The sequence below is a fragment of the Lasioglossum baleicum genome, chromosome 5 (assembly GCF_051020765.1).
Source record: "Lasioglossum baleicum chromosome 5, iyLasBale1, whole genome shotgun sequence".
Classification (NCBI taxonomy): Eukaryota; Metazoa; Arthropoda; class Insecta; order Hymenoptera; family Halictidae; genus Lasioglossum; species Lasioglossum baleicum.
The window spans coordinates 1,796,384-1,811,521 of NC_134933.1; the positions used below are offsets into that span (position 1 = coordinate 1,796,384).

The 15,138-nt window shown below is 42.0% G+C and overlaps 1 protein-coding gene across 1 annotated transcript in view; it reads right to left on the bottom strand.

Annotated features, from left to right (window-relative positions):
• LOC143208607 (homeobox protein aristaless) overlaps nt 1–14,584 on the bottom strand; it is a 188,571-nt gene extending 173,987 nt beyond the window's left edge. The window contains exon 1 of the mRNA XM_076423137.1: nt 12,654–14,584. Coding sequence (XP_076279252.1) covers nt 12,654–12,804 — 151 coding nt within the window. The 5' untranslated portion in view covers nt 12,805–14,584. The remainder of the gene's footprint in view (nt 1–12,653) is intronic.
• Nucleotides 14,585–15,138: the final 554 nt, after the last annotated feature.

Sequence of the window (15,138 nt, forward strand, 5' to 3'; positions counted from 1 at the left end):
TAATTGTGAAAAAGACATTTTTGCCTCGGGTTTTTTTTTGGCTTATTTTACTAACTAACTCTTCAGCACAATTAGTGAACTTTGAGCGCGGATATCTCGAAAACTATGTGAAATAGCGAAAAACTGAATCGAATTAATCATGTAGCACATTTTGTCACCTATAATTTTGTATGCAATAGTTTTATCGCTAGGACGCATAATTTCCGAGATATGAGCGGAAAACCGAAAAGGGCGACCTGCTACGTGCATTTGAAGTTGAATTTGAGAAATAGATGTTGAAACTGAAAAATTGAAGTTGGAATTGAAAAATTGATGTTGAAATTGAGAAATTGAAGTGGAAATTGAAAACTTCAAGTTGAAATTGATATGAAAAATTGAAGTTGAAAGTGAAGTTGAAATCGAAAAATTAAATTGAGATAAGTATTCTTGATTGCGACAGTCAACGATTTTCGCGCAGCACGTCATCAAAGTATAGTCCTTCACGAACATTTTAAAAAGAATTCCAATTGAGGCGATGAAAAACTGAGTTGTCGGCAGATTTTTGTCCAAAAAGATCGGTTTCTGGCCCACTGTACGACGAACGAAAACTGGTCTTTACGCTAGTCCGGACTTACACATCGCATTGGCATTCATTTCATGGAAAAATTAATTTCAGAAAATTTTTGAACGCTCATTCGATCGTCCAAAAATGGCGCCTGAAAATCGAATACGAATTTTTGCAATAATTATGAAAAATAGCTGAAGCTCTTGATTCGTTCTCTGGAAACGCTCTAGATCGATAACAGAGGGTGAAGTCGTCGATTTACGATCAGCAGCAAAAAGAGTTCGGTATATGTAGTAAGTATGTACTCTCTGGAGGGGTTGCAAAGCGCGCGCGGCCGCGGACAGGGCTCATAGTCGTCGTTTCGTGAGAGGGTTAATTGGATGGAGTGTTTCAGCTCGCAATTAGCGATTAGCAATTACTCGGTATCGGATCGGCCGTTGGTAGAAGGGGAGGGGAGGGGAGGGCTGTCTCGGGTCGACGGAGCGATTAATGAGCCAATCGGCTAATAATGCGTCACGCAAGAATACGCGGTAACCGTTTTCGTTTCGTTCGGGACCATGTTTCGTCGGATTTGGTCGAATCGCCGTTCCGTTTACTATTATCGTTCGTACGACTGTTACCAAGCGAATAGAATATCGCCGCGTCTTTACTCCCACGGGAATCGTGACTCGTTAGCCACGATCGCACGGTGTTTCTATTACAGGATGTACAATGTTCTCGTATAGTACTCTTCGGCCATCGAAACGATCCGAAGATCGATGTTCCACGATAGATAACTTACCCCCCCCCCTCCACTCTGCCAGGCTCTTTCGACTGTTCCATGGCCTCCGGCTCGTTCTATTTTACAATCGAGCATTAGCCGAGTAATGCACTTTAGTAGCCGCGCATAGATCCACGGACCAGGTTCGGAACGACTCACAGTGGTCCCAATCGAGGAATTAGATGTTCATAACGATTTTAGCATTGTCGCAAGACTTCTATACTTCTACAAGCTCTATAGCAAAGTATATTAACCCTCGGACAACGGATGATTTTTATAGCTATAAACGTGGCAATGAGCTTAGGATCGTTCACACCTCTAATTAGTAATTTAAAAAAATTTATTTTTGATGATATCTCGTGTAGACACATTAGTTTTTGCGATATCGATTAGTTTAATTGCCACAAATTGAGTACTTAAATGACAATTTCGATGTCCCGGTCAAAAATGACTCCGACACAGCACTCGGATGGTTAATACTTAATTAATACTTATGTTAGATTAATTTTCGTTTATTGAAAAATTGCGATAACATGTGAATAATATTGTAAATGATATTGAATATATTATTTTAAAAAATGGTAATACTTGAAATCTGTCTTCGCAGGTGTATTCCTTATAAAAAGACACACAACTTTGTCGTTTACACCATTCTTCTATCTATGGTAGTGTCCAAGATATTCGTGGAAAATGTTTATTATTTCCCCAAGTTTCAGGTTCTGACCTTAGCTGTTCATGTTTTGAAATAAACAAATAATACTTAATACTCGAAATAATGGGGTTTGTCGCTAAATATTTGGCCGTCTTATCTTAAAAGAATAACACTGTCCAACAGCCAAAAAGGATTTCGATTCTCACCATGCAATTCTTATAGAGTATTTTGCGCTGATTCCGAATCTGTCCTTAATTTTTCTCCTAAACGCACAGTTTTTGAGAAATTTGAGTTTGAAAAAATGATATATTTTTCAACTTTAAACAAATATTGTGATGTTATTATAAAAGATACTGAATTGTTCCTTGCGGCAAAAGATTCTGTAGACTTTCCCGAATACAGTGACATCCAATATTAATACATTATGATTGTCTAAACTAGTTTAAACAATGATTAAAGACGGATAGACACCACATTTGCACCAATTTTTGAGGATATTTTTCAATTTATCTCAAAAATAAGGGTCCAGCGGAAAATCGAATTATACCACTCGATAGAGCAGACTACTATCTTGAGAAGCCACCCTGTCAAGTTTGGTTCGTCGACTTTTTTTTCGAACCAGAAACCAAAATATCTTCGCCCGACATGAATTGCCGCCAGTGGCGTTCGGGACGCGATACGGCGCATCTGTGTCAAAATCAACAAAGAACTTTCGATAGAAATGAGATAGACCGATGAAATTTTTTTTAAAAGAAAGCTGAAACTTTGCAGAATATGGGATAATTATGGAGATTGTGGTACGAATGTTTTTTAACCTTGAAAGAATTCGTTAAACTTGCACAATTTCAAGAAAATTGTGGTTTTCCATAATTATCCCATATTCTGCAAAGTTTCAGCTTTCATTTGTAAAAAATTTCATCGCTCTATCTCATTTCTATCGAAAGTTCTTTGATTTTGACACAGATTTCGTCGGTTTGGCCCATAGTGCGGAGTAGCGACGGGATACGGAGCGGCGAACGACCGTTGTAGTGGTGAGCGCCACTGGCGGCAACTCATGTCGGGCGAAGATATTTTGCTTTCTGGTTTGAAATAAAAAACGTCGACGTTTCAAACTTCAAAGGGGGGTTTCTCAAGATAAAAGTCTGCTCTATCGCGTGGTATAGCTCGATTTTCCGCTGAACCCTAATTTTTTGAGATAAATTGAAAAATATCCTCAAAAATTGGTGCAAAAGTGGCGTCTCTCCGTTTAAACATGTTTAAACAATCATAATGTATTAATATTGGATATCATTGTATTCGGGAAAGTCTACAGAATCTTTTGCTATAAAGAACAATTCAATATCTTTTATAATAACACCACAATATTTGTCTAAAGCTGAAAAATATGTTTTTTTTCAAAGTCATGTTTCACAAAAACTGTGCGTATAGGAGAAAAATTAAAAACAGATTCGGAATCAGCGCGAAAAGCTGTCTATGAGCACCACCGAACAGTAGTTGTGGAACAAATTTGGTGTTGGACAGTGTGACTTTTCTTAACACTTGGTTTACGGGACGCGCGAAAATGGCGAGTTCCGTTCTTTTAACAGAGGAATCATTGACGCGGGAGAGGATGTAGATTGTATAGATGAAGTAAAACCGAGGAGGGAAGGATTGGCGGTCGGTGCGTGCACGGTGTTCGCCGGCAGGTCTCTGAAAGAGCGTTAGATCGTCGGAGGCCGGCTCCTTAACAGCCCTTAACGAGGAGAAGGTAGCGAGTTAGGCCGGGCCGGACGGGCTGCAGAGCACCGGCCTCGTTGTACGCACGCGAGCAACTGTGTGGGTTCTTAGGTACAGTGTAAGGACCCTTAATAACAATGTCGTTTATAGTTAGTACATGGGCGGAGGTTAGTTAGCGAAGACTGCGCGTCCGTCCGTCCGGCCGGCCGAGGGGAAAGAGAACGCTAATAAAACACAATTAGCGGGCTCTACCGGGTCGACCAATCACCGGGTTCCGCGGGTCTATCGTGTACGCACGCGTAAAACTCTCCGACCACCGGTTATTTATGGGTTTCTCGGCGCGCGTTATTGAGAGAACGGTGCGCGTTCCTTCTTTTTCGCAATCAACATGCTCGTTGTTGCCGGCCGACACCGCCACCGATGCCGATGCCGATGCCGATGCCGCCGGGACCGAGCCAACCCTTTCTCACCCTACTGGCAACCCTTTCGACTCTCACAGAAGTCCCCAAAATTGTTTCACTCACCGCAATCTTCTTGGAAAAGTTTAATCGCTGGCAAACTAGATTTAGCTTCTTCTGTCATACGGAAGGGTGGATGACGAAATCGTCAGTAGGGGTTGTGACCCAGAAGGAGGTAAACCTTCGAAAATCAAGATGTATTGAAAATCTTTGCGTTTAGATGCTTCAGGTTCTTTATTCTTGACCCAATTGCCCAAAATTATACATACCTGTATTTTATATTTACAACGCATTTGTTTATGCCTCAAGCGTAAATCAATTTACAATTGCTTATGAGAGTTGAAATCGATATAGCAATTTTTCAACTTGCCAATAGAAACATTCGCATTCCGACTATTTATACAGAAAATACAGTAAGTATTATTCATGTTGAACGTTCGAAATTGCACCGGAAGTGGCTATCACCCCCTTAGATTGTTCCAAAGCCTTTCACAGAACAGTCTCGCCCAATTGGACAGGCACCGGACCATATTATTCGTTTGGACGAATCGGTAACGATCAAAGTGCTTCGACATGTTCTCGTTCATCGTCGTGGGTGGATGAAAGCCTGCCATCCACATCTAGACCCTCCCCTATCGAAGCCAATCGACCAAGAACCATCCCCTTCGATCGTCGAACCCCATTGGCTGAGTTTAACCCTACGACGACCACTGTTTCCGGCCGTTAGCGAAGCGATGGCTACCAATTTGTCAGGTTAGTTTCGAATCGTTCCGGCTGTAAACGTGTAAAAAAACGGTAAAGGTGATAATGCAACCATCTATTGGATGTTCTCTTTTCCAGCATGGCGGGTTGTTAAATAGACTCGTAAAGAAAAACAAGACCAAGGAGACTATAACATAACGCGCCGCGACACAACCCGATGGCCGTAATTGTTCGACCATTATGCGGTGTTTTGTTAGTAAAATTAGCCAACTGGGTAAGCTCACGTCGAGGCGACGGGTATCGGTATAAATTTGTCGTCGTCTACGGTTTCGTCTGCTCGACGCGGAAATTGCTGAGAAGTTTTAACATTCTTCAGAGTAATTATTATACATTTCCACGATTGGAGTTGACGTGAAACAGCGATTGAATCGATGTGATTGTTAAATCGTGTCGTAGTGATTGATACATCGACTTCTTTGGTTAGTATTTAGTATGGTTATTTACTAGAAGATATCAGAAGAATATTTGCCGGCGCGATAAATGTTAATCCCAGTCGGAAGAGACGCGACTTTCGGGTGATAGTCATCTAGGACAGTGGTCCCCAACCCCCGGTCCGTGGATCTAATGGTACCGGGCCGCCCAAGGAATATAAAATCCAATTAAATTAAAATTATTAAATCACAACAATCTAAAATATAAACAATCAACGTCCCCCCCTCCTCAGCGGGCCGCGGTAAAATTATCAAACGTTGACCGGTCCGCGGCGATAGAAAGGTTGAGGAGCACTGATCTAGGAGGCATCGAAGAGACGGAGTATTGGTTAAATCTAGAGAAAACATAGTTGTCTAGATCTGTGAGTCATACGACTCTTATGTAATTATAATAACTATTACTATTGCTAGGAATTACTCGCAGGAAATTAAATTATTCAAATCGTGACTTCTTTAGATTCGGCTTGATATTTTATCGACTGGAAATTAATAGACATTTTTAAAAAATAATAATCTCAAGGGAAATGACTAGATTATATTGCTCAACGTGATTCGTTAGTTTGCGACTGAAATTGCGACTGCCATTAAAAAGTTCATTATGAAATCCTTGGTGAATCATAGATTTTTTAAATATTCTGAAATAATCGCGTTATCATCACACCATTTGTACCTACGCGTTTTCTTCAAATAATATATAATTATATTTCTTTAATTCTGAAATGAAATGCCAGCTGCTTTTTCCTTATATCGATATAAGTGTACACAATTAGATAATGCTAAGGATATACAAATACTCTCTTACATAAACAGTAGCCATGCGATTATATAATATACAAGAGTGTGTTCGTGTCGCATTTACTTCGCACTGTTAATGGAGTTTGAAGTGAGTACATACCTCGGTGCAATTGTAATTAAGAAAACGAGGTTAGATCCCAACGATGCAGTAAAAATGCGATCGTTAAGAATGAAGACTTGCGCATGTGCATCAATTAAGAGATTCCATTGAAAGTCAAAGTGTAACCACACACGACTCTTCCATTGTATTATATCATTCATATAACCAGAAACCTTAATGCAGAAATGTTTAATGTCTGCAAATCGGTCTCTAGAAATGTATACATATTCACAGGTATGCAGACCACAACAATCAGATTTTCTGACGGTAATTCGACACTTGCGAGGCTAATTTTCTTCTGAGAACCCAATGCTTGGAAATAAAAATCTGAGAAAATCTACGTTTGCTTCCAAATGAATAGAACACAATACAATATTAACACGAGAAGCTATACAAATCTACATTTCGTCCATTCGTAAGAAAACTGAACTAACTCAAAATATACAATTTCTAAAAAAAGCATAATGATAAATATATAAATTGTTGGAGGACAATTAACCCAGTATCTGAATAACAACAAATTATTTTATATTTCTAAATTGCTGATATGTATACGATGAAAAAAATCGGCAATGCTAGGTACTTTTCTAATGGCTGACCTGTAAAATTTCCTTTCTTTGACTTATGTTACTTTTCTTATGAATGAACGATTTACTTCTAGATCAATAATACAACCCCCTAATAATAAGTAGAAGCAAATCTTATGATATTAGGTCAATCGGAAAGTTCCGTCCGTTTAGCGTCGAGTAGCTGTAGCTCGAACTGTCGTTAACTATAACGTCTAAAGTAATGTTAACTTTTTAGTTTGGACATCTTTCAATAAAATTCAATACATAACAATATACGCTTGCATCAATAACATCGTTTTTTTCTACATTGAAAATGCCGGAATTTGAGCCGAATAAGCGTCGTTTGCGCGAAGTGTTAATCTTCTGCTTTAATTGGAAGAAAACTGCAGCTGAAGCTCATCGAATGATTGTAGACGTTTATGGCGATATGCTGTTTCCGATAAAACATGTACAGAATGGTTTCGACGCTTTAAAAATGGTGATTTTACTGTGGAGGGCAAAGAGCGTTTTGGACAGCCACGAGTATTCGAAGACGAAGAATTGCAGGCATTGGTGGATGAAGATCCATGTCAGACGCAAAAACAAATTGCAGAAGCGTAAATTCTGCTCAATCTGTCATTTCCGATCGTTTAAAAATCTTGGGGAAGGTCTACGAGGAAGGAAAGTGGGTTCCATATGAACTCAAGCCAAGAGACATTGAAAAGCGAAAAACCATCTACGAAATTCTGCTTGCGAAACGTCACAAAAGTTGTCGAAGAAACGTTAGAAGCACTTCGCTGGGAAGTGCTACTCCATGCGGCTTATTAGCCAGACTGTGCCCCTTCTGACTATCACTTGTTTTGGTGGATGGCACACGCACTTGCTGAGGAACGATTTAATTCTTACGAAAATGTCGAACAATGGATCTCTGACTGGATAACCTCCAAAGATGACTCTTTCTTTCATCGCGGAATTCGCTTGCTGCCCGAAAGATGGGGAGAAGTCATCGCTAACGATGGACAATATTTTGATCAATGTACTTTTTCATTTTGTTTCTTAAATAAAACTCTACTTTTTGTAAAAAAAACGGACGGAACTTTCCGATTGACCTAATACAATTCAACTTTGTGATCCCTACAAATTTCGATTTCCATAAAAATTCTTGAACGTTCGTAAAACAACAATCTCAATGGACGAAGTATGAATCAACCCCCCCTCCAACGTTTCTCCAAATTAATTTCAATCAAAAAGCGTCCGTTTCCATACAGATCCTCGCTCCGATAAATGCCAACAATAACAATACGAATTGTCGATTAGATTGCAGCAAGCGTGAAATCGAAATTCTCGCAAATAAACATACAACGTTGATACTTTCTCCCTGTCAGTGCGATATCTTAAAAATCCCGTTTGTTTTCGATGCAGCGTACGGGGGAGGGGGGCACCGTCGATTAATATGCGTGGACAGTTCCGTGACGGTGAGCCCGCGCACCTAAATAATTTATTAATCGACGCGCTATCTTGTTAATTACCAGATAACGAGGCGATACGCAAGGCTCCGCGGAATGAGATTCCGCTATCGCGCGCGCGGGCTCGTTTCGCTTTATCGCCGGACGGTTAAATGGTAATTTGCTATCTATTTTCCGCGAGGAAAGTCGAGTAATGCGAGCTATCGCCGTGCCGGTTGGCTTTGCATATCGACCACCGGGCCTGGAAACTTGACCGACAACGAAAACCGGCGGCGTTTTCAATTTGTGGAACGACGCTCGATCTTGGAGCCCTGCAACCAGCGAAATCATTTTGCCCGCGAAGAAAATCGAATGGTGCGAGCTATCGTTTCATTTCGCGCCTAGACAAAATTTGCGGAATCGCTTTAGGATGTTCTGGAGGTACAATGTGGGAGACAAAAGTACGAGAAATTCGAAATCCATCAATATATTGGCAATGAAAGCCATTCATGAGTATATTTTGCATTACAAAAATAGATTAATTTAAAAAGCTTTCGTTTAATTAGTGAATTTCATGTTATATTTATCTTTTAATCAAATTGTCTTCATATTATAACAGTGGTCTACACAGTTGTTGCTTTTCCATGCTAGTGAGAAGGACAACACGATAAATTTGACTTTTTGTAACAGTTTATAATTTTTTGCTCTGTAACTGTTTAGTGAATCCTAATAAATTTTAAACATAATTAATTACATAATTTTTACTACATATAAAAAAAACTGAAATTTCTAGTTGCGTTTTTTCAAGGTTTAAATAGGGTTTGAAGTGGAATTTTATGAAATCTCCAGAAGAAGACGTGTTAAAATGTGCAAACTTTAAGTTGCTGTAATTCTTAAACGGTGCAGTGAATCGAACCCAAACTTTGGTAATTACATTAATTTAGTAAGAATTATATCTTGTCAAATTTTCAAAAATTTTGTTACGTTTTTATATATCTCAGAACATCCTTAAGAAGGCAGACTCGTTTTTAGGATTGCAAGGGTGCTGGTTGTGCCTTTTCAATTCAGTAGTCAAAAGCGCTAGATGAAAGATCAATCTGTTCGGCAGCATGTAGCTGTCGCAGCTTTATAAAAATAGCTAGATGCGCAGCTTCATGCTTCCGAATAATGCAAATTACGCCTCGTAAACGTAAAAATAGGAAGATTGGGGACAACTGCGGCCTAGATTGATTTTTTATCTAGCGCTTTTGACTACTGAAAACCCCATCTTTGCATTATCGAGAATTGAAAAGCGCAACCCCCACCCTTGCAATCCTGTATACGAAAGTCTACGCCCTTAAGGGGAGGCATACACCTAGGAGGTCGAAAAGTGATTCGAAAAGCAAAATACTTTCGTTAAAAAATATTTAAAGTGGAATGGCGACTAGGGCTGTAACTTTCCTTCGAAGGTCAAAGATTTCGAATTTCGAAGCTTTGTAGCTTCGCGGACTAAATAAACAGAAAGGCAAAACAGGGGCTTGGCGCTTGACAAAACTCGCGTATTCAGTAGGGCTGTATGTAAGCTTCGAAGCTTCGAAGTCTTCGAAGGTTCTTCGAAACGGTAACCGCCATATCTCAAACACTAATGGACCAATTTCTAGGAAATTTTGTACAGTCATACTTGCCACAATTGTCTAGTTTTAGTCGTAGGATTTTGTTCCTAAGCATCATAGTTTCTTTTTTAATAAATGAAAGACCCATGTTTTGTCGGCGCAGAAGACGATTTTTAGGTTGAAACTTCCGCCATTTTGTGAGAAATGGAGCAGAACTTGTTGGGTTGTCTTTCAAGGGCCGAATGAAGTGAAAGACGGAGCTCAAGTTTTCCCAGGCCGTGGCCCCGGACAGATAAACCGAGCCGGGATCCGCGGAACGAAAGAAACTCCGCGTCCCGATTTCGTGTAACTCGTTTAATTGGAGCGGTCCGGCGAACGGGTATTAATTTACCTTCGATACGTGTCGGCAATAACGACATTGATACACTTTTTGCGTCGAGCCGGTCGGGGCAACGCGGGTCCGAGGAGGGGGCCACCGAGCTAATTTCAACTTAATCGTCGTCTTATCGCAATTTACCGGAGCATAAGTGAGCCTTAATTGACTCGATCGCTCTACAAGGACTGGCTGGTTCCCGGTGAACCACGGGGCACAAAAGGCGTTCGCCGGCAAAAACGTTCTCGCTCGAACCGGCGTTTCTCGCTGGTGGAATGTCGGGACGCTTCGGTTCCTAGAAAGTATCGTCCGCGTGATCCACCTTTCTTCGATCGTCCCGGGGCTGGATGAATCCTCGATCGCGACCCGTCGATTCTGACGGCTCGACGATCAATGAGCGATCGAGAGGTGAATCGTTTCGGGGACGTGTTTACACCCGGAGCGAGACTGCGGTCCTCGCCAATCAAGCATCATGTTACTGTTTGAGGACTCTAACTTTGGGAGTCACAGAGTAAATGGAGAAGCTTGCCGTAGTAATTAATTGCCGCGTTGTGATTAAACTGCGGAATTTTATAGAAAATGAACATTGTCTCCGTCAATTGCAAGTAGTGATGTTGCGTGTAGTCTCGCAAGTTTTCGAACAAATCAATCACCACAGAGTTTCAAATTAATTCGATATTTATTCGAAATCAGAAATTCTTGGAACGCTTGAAACTCTTAACAGATTACCGACCGGCGATTATTGCATAATTTTGAAAAATCTATGGTATATGGATGAATACTTTTTAATGGAATCTTCAACAGCAACAGCAATTTTCATTGTGAACTAACAAATCACCCTCAATAACGTCATCTAATACTTTCATTTAAAATTGTAATGTAAAAGAAAATTTCTATGCTTTCTTTTCGTAAAGCACAATTATTGAAAATCCTATTAATAGGCTTTCGTGAAAATTTTAAAAGTCTCGATAATTTTAATACATGTTATACTTTTTATAATATTGATACGTTCAAAGTGTTATTCATCGCAATGCTGACACGACGTAATCATTGTTTCGCGATAGATGTAACATTTCAAGAATTTCAATTGTTACAAACCTTCCAAAGTTTTAAGGCTTTCAAGATTTTCAAGATAATGCAGACTTTCAGGACGTCCAAGAGTTTCAAGAGTTCAAAGCTTCGAATTATGTTGCAGGTGATTCGGTTTTTTGTCGTAAATATCGAATCGAAGTAGTTCGAAGTGATTCAGGTCCCATCGTTAATTGCAAGGTACAGAAGTTGTGTAGAAATTTCCTTGTTTCTTTGACCCTTCGCAGTCGGAGCTATTTTAACTTGAAAACTAAACATTTCTTCCGACGTAGAATAATTTCTCATCTGATTATTTTAGTGACTCTGAGTCATCGACGAAGTGGTTAATAATTTTTTGAAGGTTGAAAGTATACATATATCAATATATATCGACAGACTTCGGGTCTTACAATGTATTTAGTAACTTCAATTACAGCTACTTATTGTTGCGGATCTTGATGCAAAATAAAAATGTCCTTCGATTGATTGTAGGGGAAGCAGGAATAAAATAAAAATTGATTTCATCCCTTAATGACTCTGTTACATTAAAAACGACATTACAATATTGTTGAATTTTTCGAATCCTTTAATGTTTTATACATATTTCACTCGACCAATGTCTTCATAAATGCATAAAGATCCGCAGAAGGAAAACCAGGAGTTTCATACATTAAAATTGATTTCAACCCTCGAGGATTTAGAGAATGTTAATAATTATTTCGATAATCAAAAAAGGCACGAGTGCAATCTTTAGGTTGAATTACTATTCATTACGAACGACAGACAGGTCGTGTCTTCTTATCTCGAATACATATCAGTCATGAATATTCATATTTAGTTTATCGTCTACGTGGACACTGTTTACATGCGTACGCAATTATACATTAAAGGCGAACATTAAAGTATTTAATATTCATAAGTTTTCGAGCAACGAATAATGTAGAATAGTTTCATATACGACACGTTGGATAAAAAGAAACATGCTCACGTATCGCATGTACGAATATACAACGATATAATCGTAATCTAAATCGCTCGGCAGCTTCGATCGAGTGGCTAATAATATTACTGAAACACTCGTTCCGGCGTCACGTCGCTAATCTACCCTCCAATATTTAATACGTTTGCACGCGATAAGCTGATCTCATTTGATAGTTTAATAGTGCCGTGTCCCACAAATTTTTCTATGACAATTTCCCGGAAAAGAAACTCGCGAACTAATGCTCAATTAGCAATGGCTATCGGTAAGCGCTATAAGTGCAATTACTCGGGCAGCCATCTTGAGATCGATAAAATCACCGTGCAGTTTCAAGTTGAATTTTCTATTTCCCGTGTCGTTTTTCTCGAAAAATGCATAAATAAAACCCGTAGTCTAACAATTGAAAAGAATGAAAGAACAATCGACTCACTTTGCGTTCTCTCGATGTCGTCGGCCGCAGGTATGTCCGCCTCCTCCACATCGACCAGACTCCGGATGCTGAAGACGCTCTTGGCGACCCTGGTCTTCTGAAGGTCACCGACGCCCTCCGTGGCCCTCCTCGGCGTGGTGCTCAGATCCATTATCCTCTCGATCGTGTCTCACTGCCGGTCGAAGATAATCGAACGATCCTCGACGGAACGGGGGCGGTAAAATGGAGGAGCGGTCTCGTCCTCGGTCACTGTACACATCGGAACCACGGCGCGGCGCGGCGTACCGATCGCTGCACACGAAGATCGAGTGTCCCGGTCGTGCAACTCGTGGCGTGATCCTCGTCAAAAAAAGAAGCCCCGACAATCGAAAGATGTCCGGCTCGTCCAGCGCGAAACTTGACTGTCACAGTTCTCACGTTCCCTTCTTCGACATCGGCGCGCCCGCGAACTTTCCGGCGAGAACCGTTTCTGCACACGATCGATGCACCAGAGCTCGCCGATCGCGCATCTCGCGACAACACACCGAAAAAAGGATGCTAATCGCTCGGCCCGATCAGCACGAACGGTATCACGCGCATTCTTATCGGTCCCCCGACGGAATTCCAGCGCAATAACCAGCCGATCGGCGAGCTTCGAGTGCCGGCACCACCGGAAATTTGATATTTATCCGTAATACCCGGCCGATATCGCTATCGGGTCCAACGATAGACTTCCAATCGAGTTTTCTCAGGCCGGCAGACTGATCGGTCTTCCGGAACCGATCGAGACAGATCGCGCGGAGATCCAGCAGGAAAAACAGAGCCGAGTGTCGTTATCGTTGGTTACCGATCTTGTTGGACCGCGATCGTAAGCGGCGTCGAGTATCATTGCAGATTGAAGGCAAGCCTCGCGAATGCTCGCGAATGTCGCGCAGAAACCGCCGGTTGTATACCAACGCGTATTGACGGGCTCGTTACCTGGAAATATCAATGAACCGCCGCTCGGCACACCTGTGCTCGACCTCCGTTGTTATTGTGTTTACTCGACTCCTCATTTACGGGATTCCAATTCGATTCTGATAGTGGCTCGACGACTGAGACGATCGGTGTGCACAGATCCACGAATGGCTCGTGATCTGAGATTCAGGGCCTCGGCTTGTCCAGAATGGCCAGCACCAACGTCACGGGTTCTTCTTACATTTGCAAGAGTCCCCGTTCACGGGTTGTCAATTGGATTTTGATTGAAAAAATTCGGATCGATGTGCCACCCTGGGATTAAAAGGACCTGAGGGTCAGGCTCTCGGGTTTTTCATGATGGCGAGGACCAAAGTCACGCGTGAGCGGACATCTCAGACCTCCGTTGTTGTGTTTTCTCGAGTCCCCAGAGGTTCCTGAGATGACGAAGACGATCGATGTCACAAGAGTCGCACTGGGAGATCAGGAGGACCAGAGTCCTAGATTATCCATGATGGCGGGAACCTACGCCATTAAAAGATGATCGAGACCGGAGAGTGTCATACGCGTGGATCGCACTGACAGATCAGGAGTACCGAAGGTTGAGAGCCCTAGGTGGTCCAAGATGGCGGGGATCAACGTCACAGGTGGTCAGACACTTAACCCAGACTTTCGTTGCTGCGTTTACTCGTGTACCGATTGTGATAGTTGGCTAAACGATTGAGAGAAGATTCTGGCGATCGGTGTCTCCAAGGATGGATCGCACTGAGAGATCAGGAGGACCGGAGGTTCAAAGCTCCATGATGGCGAAGACCAACGTCACAGGTGGCTAGGCACCGGCGGCCTAGCTGCTTGACAGGTGACGGACCCGGGCAGGTGAGACAGAGCGGAGCGCGGTTAGGTTAACACGGTGCCACGCGACTACCTGACGAGAACCAGTGCCCGGCAGCGGCCAGCTAGCACACTCGTATCGCGAACTCCTGTTCGGCAATGTTCGCGCGAGCCTTCCCTCCACCTGGAGAAGGTCGAGCTGCGCCAAGGTGGTGCCCACCTGGTAGAGGGGAAGGTGGATCGATGGGAACGCCTTCCGACAACAAAATGGAGTTTCAGGGGCCTCGACCGACTCCGCCCACCGTGGTCCACCCACGGAGCATCGCTGGCGGGTTGCTTTTGGTTGCCGATGCCGGGGACCAGGCTATGGAGGTTCGTCTGTTCGGGTTCTTCGTGTTGAGAGTTGAGAGGCCTCCAACCTTCGGATTCTTAGGGATTTCAGATGATTATTTATTGGCACAGAAAGCATGTTGAAAGGAGCGCGGTGGAGTTTGAGTTGCAGCATCGCCATCTTGGAGAGAGGTTGTTCACCCTGATGTGGTCCTAAGGTGCTTTGAGAATTGTGTGGTTGGGTCTTTAACACTTTCAGTGTTAATCCGTCAGCCTAAAAAATTCCATAAAATCAATATAGTTTATTTGATGGAATAAGGATTCAAAAGTCGAGACGTGTTACACCAAGCACTTTTTCAACCATCTTGCATTCTACACGTCGCACACTGGG